Source organism: Triticum aestivum, chromosome 1A (assembly GCF_018294505.1).
Source record: "Triticum aestivum cultivar Chinese Spring chromosome 1A, IWGSC CS RefSeq v2.1, whole genome shotgun sequence".
Classification (NCBI taxonomy): Eukaryota; Viridiplantae; Streptophyta; class Magnoliopsida; order Poales; family Poaceae; genus Triticum; species Triticum aestivum.
This window is the reverse complement of record NC_057794.1, coordinates 362,975,313-362,984,116: the sequence shown is the minus strand read 5'-3', so window position 1 is coordinate 362,984,116 and position 8,804 is coordinate 362,975,313. Positions and strand designations below refer to the sequence as shown.

General features: G+C 45.2%; 1 protein-coding gene across 1 annotated transcript; it reads left to right on the top strand.

Moving 5' to 3' along the window:
• Positions 1 to 1,356: 1,356 nt before the first annotated feature.
• Positions 1,357 to 8,165, top strand: LOC123051123 (uncharacterized). The gene is made up of 7 exons (XM_044473916.1): positions 1,357 to 1,842; positions 2,171 to 2,914; positions 3,683 to 4,840; positions 4,956 to 5,283; positions 5,391 to 5,646; positions 5,735 to 5,885; positions 6,217 to 8,165. Exons 1-7 carry the CDS (start codon positions 1,603 to 1,605, stop codon positions 7,903 to 7,905), a joined length of 4,566 nt encoding a protein of 1,521 aa, XP_044329851.1. The 5' UTR covers positions 1,357 to 1,602; the 3' UTR covers positions 7,906 to 8,165.
• The last annotated feature ends 639 nt before the right edge of the window (positions 8,166 to 8,804 follow it).

Here is an 8,804-nt window from a genome sequence, read left to right as displayed (position 1 = left end):
CGCGACGGCGGGAGCTTCACATGCCTGATCTAGTTTCGGCTAGGCAGTTGGCCTGGTGTGCTCCTCCCGCTGCGCCAGGTCTGCTATTGCTTGAACCGGTGGAGGTTGTTCCCTCCCACATGGCTGTGGTACTACTGCCCCTGTCTACGGTTGTTCCGTCTTGGTCCAGTCGGCCTCGCAGCGTTTGCCATGGTGAGACGTCCATGAGGACTTCGCGACTGTGTTGGCGCATGTTGGTGGGCGGCAAATGAGGCAGGGTCGATGGTTGGTCTGGGATAAACCCGGGCATGGGTAACCCGGCCCGACGACCCGGCCCGAGCCCGGCACGAAAAACCCGGGCCGGGCCGGGCCGGGCTTGACGTTCGGGCCGGGCTCGGGCCTAGTTTTGCAGCCCGGAAGATAGTTCGGGCCGGGCTCGGGCTTCATTTTTTATGTATTTCGGGCCGGGCTTTCGGGCTTCGGGCTGAGCTTGCACGTGCGTACACTAAAAAACAGCGTTCAGGCCGGGCTTTCGGGCTTCGGGCTTGACTTCGGGCCGGGCTCGGGCTTGAAACAGGGAGTATTTCGGGCTTCGGGCTGGGCTCGGGCTTGGGAAATGAAGGTCGGGCTTTTATAAGCCTGACCCGAAACCCGGCCCGGCCCGACGTTTGCCCGGGTTTAGTCTGGGGCTGTGGTTGTGTGTGGAGAGAGGGTCGGGAGAAATCCCTGTCGATTCTTGCCGGTGCCAACGCGGTGACGCCTGTGGGCGCCGCCGACCTTCTTGAAGGGCGTCGGGTGAACCCCCTCCCCGCTCCCCTCTGTATATCGGGAGAAATCCTAAGACCAGTCCGGGCAGCAGCGTCGTCGTCGTACTCCTTCTTGAAGGTGTTACTTGGCACACGACAATTCGAATGCATAGAAGCGTGGTGGGAATCTTCCGAAGGACACATCGGTTGGGGAAAATAGCCGCTTTCGTCAATCTGACGCTGTTCGCATTTGTTTCTCTTTGTTTTCTCTTGTTTTTCTTCTTTTGGACTTGAATGTGTTGTTTACCCCCATGGTGGTCTCGCAGTTGTATCGGATGGTTGCTATAATAAAAGCGGGGCGAAAGCTTGTTTCGAAAGAGAGTATTGAGTTGATACAACCAAAAAAGGAGAAATATTATGAAAACTGCGTTATAACGACTCTGAGTTTGAGCGTCGCCTCGATAGCCTTCAAAAAATTATGAAACACCCTTCATGCATGTTTTGAAGGTCTTGCGAAAGTTGCTTCTAGGATAGTCCATGTTGCGTGAAGAATTTAGGGATGGCTTCCAGGACAGCACATTTAGTTAGGGATGGCCTGGGCTAGGTAGGAAAGCTCACCTACCATCAAAAGTCAGCACGCCTCCTCGAAGCCACCAAGAACTGGCCCAAAGCCCAACGCCTAGGACAAAAAAAATCTGCTAGAACCAAAACAACAACGAGATTGCAGTCCGACAGACGGGCACAATCCCAGAATGCAGCAACCAATCAGAAAAGTCAGATTTCAGAAGCTAGAAGTCACTACACCTAGGATTTATTAATCCCCCAAATTATCATCGCAGCGAGCCAGCCTCCGCCTCGCAGTCGTCGCCGCGGCGAAATGCGGCGACCTAATGACGCCGGCAGCGGCGGCGACCCGGGCGACCGGATGCGCAACGACGATCCCGCCGAGTCATCCCGCGCGTTCGACGACGGCGGCGACGACGACCCTCAGCAGCCCACGCCGACGCGGGCCTCCTCCGGCGACTCGCTGTGGCAGTGGCGGAGCCAGGGCCTCTCCGAGGTGGTGCTCTCGTGGTCGGTGGACCAAATCCTCAACAAGGACCTACTCCGCGACAAGGTAACGACGAGCCCTAACCCCCCTTCCGCTCGATTTGTTGTCTGGCTACTTGGTGTGGGTTGGGCGAATGACGAACCCTAACCTCCGCGTGGATCTGAAGAAACATTTTAGTAGTAGAGTTCTCCATTTTTTTAGGGGAGCATAGAAGCACATTCATTTTGTGCCCTACGAATGGAAAATCTGCAATAGGACTGTGAGAAATCAAAATTCTTAAGTGCCTTAACAAGGAAGCCTAGTTGCTATGCTGTTTATTACTTATAATATGAACGGTGTTCTTGCCAATCGCCAAAAAAACACTATGGATTCATGGAATGAAATGTCATTACAGGTGTCCAAGATCCCAGAGACATTTAACAGCATGGAGCAGTACATGACATCGTTTTTTGGGCCACTTCTAGAGGAGGTTCGGGATGATATGTCTTCAAGCATGGAGGACATCTCTGGAGCTCCATATGCAAAAGTGCTATCAGTCAATGCAGTGAAAATGGGGAAAGGACTGTATGAGATCAAGCTCGACAGATGGATGGGGGTGTCTGGTTCTGGAACTGATGGATATAGGCCGAAAGCAGCAGATGTGTTACTTATTTCAGAAACAAGACCAGCAAATAAATCTCATATTCTCAAACAGTCCAAATCCTGTGTCATCGTATGGATTAATAAGGTCCAGGGCAATAAGATGACCGTAAAGGCATCACGATGGATGGAGACTGGGGCTGATGGAGATGAACGGCACCAAATGGGTGTTAACAAGTATGAGAAGTTGTACACTGAAGAGTTGGATAAGTCATGGGAGATACTGGATCAAGAAGCAACGGCTCTGAAATCCAGAAACTCATCTATCAATGAAGAAATCAGAAAAGAATTACCAAAAGGTAGAAAGCCCCTTGAAAAGTGTAGTGATCTGAAGGAACTAAATGAAACAGGGATGTGTGGAAATTCATCAAGACGATGGTCCTTCTATGCTATGCACCTAACTAATATGGTAACATATGATCGTGTTTGGGTTGTGCTCCGAAGGGGGCTGACAATGGATACAAAAGTCATTCTGAACATGCTGGGCAAAAACAATAATGTAAGTCTTTCAGTTTCAGTGTCTCCTCCCATTATCAATTTGCACTGCTCAGGCGATTAAACTGCTTCGGCATGTACAAAATGCATATGGTATATTCATGTGATAATATGTATTATCAATTTGCACTGCTCAGGCGATTAAACTGCTTCGGCATGTACAAAATGCATATGGTATATTCATGTGATAATATGTATGTGTTTGGAGGTACCTAAGGATCATCAAGTTCCATATCTTTTATACCATGTGAATGAACTGCATACTTTGATACTAGTTCATCTTAACTTTTTTTTTGCGAGAATGGAAGAATACATGTATTCACTTACATACTATTTAAGCAAATGTGGAGCCTTTGTGTTACTGTACTCATAAATTTGCATAATCTTGTCGATGTAATAATTGATATATGATATATGGATATCAGAATTTGTAAAAGACTACTTCCCAGGTCATGCAGTATGGTCAATGTCATGTTCTTAATGTTGATTCGTTGGTGTCTGGTTTAGCTGTACAAGTTGTGACTTATTGTATCTCATCCCTATCATTACGTTGCCACCATTTAGCTTTATGTCACGGCCTTCATTTGCATTGTCATTTTTTACTTAAGTAGCTAGAGATGTTCTTATTGTAAAAGTTGAATGTGATGTATGCTTTGTCTTTCTGTTCCAGATTTCTCTTCTTTGTTTACATAGTCCCTCTATGCAACTGTTGTGTCCTTTTGCATTCTGTATTCAATGCTTATTTTATTTTTCTTTCATATTGACGCTGCAGGCTATTAGACATTGTAACTACTGCAGCAACAAATCACATGAGGAAATCAAGGATGATCTCTGCAATTTTAAGCTGAATGTCTCACAGCTTAATGCAATAGCAAGTTGTATTTCAGCAAGTAATTGTTGTCATAGATCTTCTGTGGGGCTAGTTTGGGGCCCACCTGGCACAGGTAAAACTACAACACTTGCAGTAACATTACACATGCTTCTGATGAAGAAACAGAGAATTCTTGCGTGTGCTCCAACCAACATGGCTGTCTTGCAAGTAGCTTCTCGTCTTATTGGGTTGATTGACGACTTCTCTCTAAGCCATCATTACTCCTTTGGTGACATCATTTTATATGGCAACAAGGACCGTCTGCACATTGGCAAGGAGTTGTCAAAAATATATTTGGATGATCGTGTCAAGAAGTTGCTGAGGTGCTTTAACCGAGAAGTTGGGTGGAAGCATTGCGTGGATTCTGTCCTAAAATTCCTAAAACATTGCACTTCTAGGTACAAACTGTCCCTAGATATACAAGCAAGCAGTGATGAATGCAGCCCTACTTTTAAAAAGTATTTTACAAGTAACTTCAGCAGTTTAGCAAAAGAATTGGTAGCTTGTATTGATACATTCTTCGACCATCTTCCAGCGGATACCCTAGGCAAGAACTTTGACAAGATGATGTTTGTGAAAAGTTTGGTACATAAAGTGCAGCAGTTATTCTGTGCAGATGATCTCTCTGATGATGATCTTTTTACAATCTTCAAGCCCTCCGATGAACTTTCTGACCCTTCTATTGGTCATCATGACCTGAAAGATGATGCAACCGAGGATCTTCCTGACCATGACATCTCTCTAGATAACCCTTCGGAGATAAACTCTATGTGTATTAAAACCCTGATGGATCTTTCAAAAATGCGGTTTCCTTGTGAAGAGAATGAATCTTCAGTCAGGGACTTGTGTTTGAAGCAAGCAAAACTCATATTTTGCACTGCTTCTGGTTCGTTTGAGTTGTTCAGGCTGCAAGGTGTGATGCCTATAAGCATCTTGGTTGTCGACGAGGCAGCACAGCTAAAAGAATCTGAATCGCTGGTTCCTCTCTTGCTTCCAGGAATAGAACATGTTTTACTAATTGGGGATGAAAACCAGCTATCATCATTGGTAAAGAGCAAGGTATTCTTTATTTATAAGAATGTGTGTCATATTCTGTTATCATCGCATATGTTACTGATCATTATTTCCAGACTTCCTTAGTTGCTGATACTTTGTACTTACTGCTACTTGCTAGATTGCTAAAGATGCTGACTTTGGCCGAAGCCTCTACGAGAGATTGTGTACAATGGGTTACACCAAGCACTTGCTGGAAGTACAATATAGAATGCACCCTTGCATTAATAAATTTCCGAATGCCAACTTTTATGGTAACCGAATTTTGGATGGTCCCAGTGTCAAACAGAAAGATTATACCAAGAATTATCTCCCTGGAAGTATTTATGGTGCTTATTCATTCATTCATATTGAAAATGATATGGAAATGCTTGATGACCTTGGCCAGAGCTCGAAAAATATGGTTGAGGTTGCTGTAGCAGCCAATATCATCGAAAGACTTGCGAAAGGTATATCCAAATCTTCACCTATCACATGTCATGTTGGATGAAAATAAGTACTGCTAAGCTTCAGGATTTGAATAAAGCTGATTACTTCCTGTGTAAAACTACTGTAGAATGCTGGGAGAAGAGGCAGAGAACCAGTGTTGGTGTAATATCTCCGTATACTGCCCAAGTGATTGCAATGCAAGAAAGAATTGGAAGAAAGTTTGAGAAACATGAGTTTCTGTCTGTTACAGTAAAATCTATCGATGGATTTCAAGGTGGTGAGGAAGACATAATATTAATTTCAACAGTTAGGTCCAACAAAGATGGGAAAGTAGGTTTTCTCTCTGATGCTGGAAGAATTAATGTGGCTTTGACAAGAGCAAAGTAAGATTTCTTAATTTGGTGATATTCAAGAATTAGTTTACACTTTACACTGCATTTTCATTTACATATCTCTGTATTTTTGCCACAGGCACTGCCTTTGGATCCTTGGAAATGGAGTCACTTTGCTTGCAAGCAATTCAGTATGGGCAGAATTAGTCAATGATTCGAAAAAACGTGGATGCTTCTTTGATGCTCTCAAGGACAAGCATTTAGCAGAAACAATGAGGCTTGCAATCAAGGTAATACCCTTGTGGTATGAAAAGAAATCTTGTTACAACACTGCTCTGCCACGAGTCTGGTGAACCCAATTTCCTAAAATAACCCAAACTAGGAAAAGGAAATGTAATTTAGTATGTATGAAAGCTTGAGCTAGGATGGATATGCTAAGTGCTAACTAATTTATTGTCTCTGATCCAGTGTTCAGCCACATTGTGTTATTCAGCAAAAATATCCTTCATAGTCTCCCGTATCCTAGACCGTAAAAGATTTGGAGGATAAGAAAACTTGTCTTTCAAACCTCTGTTCTTCCAAATATACTTACATTAGTTCTTTTTTTTTTTTGCTCATCAGAGAAATGGCCGCACAATTGATGCTGCTGGAGTGTCATCATGGTCATTAAGGGCAAGGGGTGGTTCAACCATAGCTGGCAACAGCCTACCGATAAGACAGAGTCAGATTCCAGGTTCTGGTGGTGCACGGAGCATAAATAATTGTTATAATTGGCAACCAAACGGCCATGATTTGCGACCAAATTCTTGTCACCCAAACAGACCTATTTTTGTACCTTCCAGAGAGGACATTCACAGAACCCACTTTCAGCAGCACAGAAGAACCTTTTATGGCGGTGACTACAATAATCAATCACGAGGTATCCCTGTTGATCAATACTGGCCCAACAGGTACAGACCTTCCTGTGACAAACGTGGTGCTCCTGAAGGGTTTAGAGGACATGTTGAGCGGCATCCCGGGCAGCACTATCATAGCAGAACTGATCAAGAACCCTTGTGCAGTACTTCCCAAACAGCCAATGGCAGGTTTACTCCTGGATCAGTTTGGAGGGCAGAATCACACAACCAAACTAGTATTCTTGGTACATGGCAGCAACCTTCAGGAGGTCACTGCAGCAGGGACTTTCAGAACAGGACTGGTTATCCGTTACGGCCAGCTTCTTCGCAAAGAAGGTTCAGTTCATATGGAAATGCTGATCCTCACCTTTGGAGTATGAACAAAGAGAAGCGGCTCGGGAATCATCCACGAAGAGCACCATGCACATACAGGGGACAAGCACCCCACCAGGGAGTTGGTGCCCGAGTTAGAGACATGCCTTCATTTCATGAGAGAGCAACTAGGGGTGTCCGGCATGAGCATGCCAATAACAATCGGATGAAAGAACCTCATTGTTGGGGGCAGAATAGCAGTTCTGAAGCTGTGTCCCATGATTTGCCAGTTGCTGAGCAACGAGGGGTGAAAAGAGACTGGCGCAAGGCAGAAGCGTCAGATTCACCTCACCAAGACAACACAAAAATAAGACTTGCTGTCAAGAGTGCAGATGTACCTCACTGTGAAGCGCAGGATGGCAGCTCTGGAGCTGCATCCCAGAGACTTGCAGTTCCTGAGGAGCCTGAACGAGAGGGATGTAAACCAGAATCATCATATTCACCCCGGCAGGACAACACACTAGTGAGGCCCGAAAGTTTAGATCAACCGCATGGTAAGCCGCAGGATACCAGTGCCGGAGCCGCTCCCTATGAATTGCCTGCTCCTGATCAGCCTGAGATGAAACGAGAGGAGTTTGAAGCAGAACCGCCAGTTTCATCCCGCCAGGACAACACAGAAGCAAGCCCCGAAAGTTTAGATGAACCGCATTGTCAGTTAGAGGACACCTGTTCTGGAGCCGCTACCCCCCAACTGCCTGTTCCTGAGCTGGGACGCATGGATATAGACTCGTGCGAAGCAGAAGCAACCATTATACCTGACATTAACATACCACTTGAATTGCCTGCTCCTTATCAGCCTGAGATGAAACCAGATGAGTGTGAAGCAGAACTGCCGGTTTCATCCCGCCAGGACAACACAGAGGCAAGCCCCAAAAGTTTAGATGAACCGCATTGTCAGTCAGAGGACACCTGTACTGGAGCCGCTACCCCCCAACCGCCTGTGCCTGAGCTGGGACGCATGGACATAGACTCGTGCGAAGCAGACGCAACCGTTATACCTGACATTAACATACCACTGGAGAGCGTAGAACCAGATAACTAGATAGACTCTGAAGTTTGATATATGCTGCCTGTCCTATATTTTTTGCTGTGTATAGGCTAGTCATATCTTCTTCCCTTCTCATCTACGGAGTATATCGCCAAAAGGATAACTAGTATAAATGCAGCGTTATTATTTGTGTAGATAGGTAGATATTTTGATGGCTGTGGTGGGCAGTCCGGAAACCTACTTGAATTTTTTGTTTGTAGCCGGAGAAACAAGAGTGACTGAGTTTCAGGGCGGACTATTTGACTTGTGACATACGTATTCTGTTGATGCTTTTTCAGGCTTCAGCTGGTTAGGGAGTGGAAGTTGTCGGACGCGCTCCAGAGTTAGCTGTGGGCATTTCGTTGGGCTGTTGATGGCGTGCCAGACGACAGGGATGCGACTTTGGCCAGTTTGGTTGCCTAGCATGCACAAAAAATTCGGTCCTTGTAAAACTTAGAGCCCTGCTACACGTACGACAAAGTTTGTACAATCTTCATACGACGTCGTTAGTCTGTTGAATTTTGTATAGATGGGTGAGATCATGTCGTACGAAAATCGTACGACTTTCATCGTAAGCACATCAATTTCATCTATATCTATATCTATACCTATACCTACTAGCAAATATGCCCGTGCATTGCAACGGGAGACAAAAAATTATGGCTCGCCAAATGAGTATGACTCAATATCGTGATGTATGAGCATACTCTATTTTAACATAGTGGCTCACCATGTTGCCGTTTATTTATTTTTCTCACCCTAACCGATGATGGTCGCGATGTCCACGTGATCACAATGCATTCCGCGGTAATTCCAAGGCTATGAATTTGCCAGTGCATGCCACACTTATCATTATGTTGCGCAAGGGAACGTTTAAAACTTTAAAAACAAAACCTCATTGACCACGAACTACT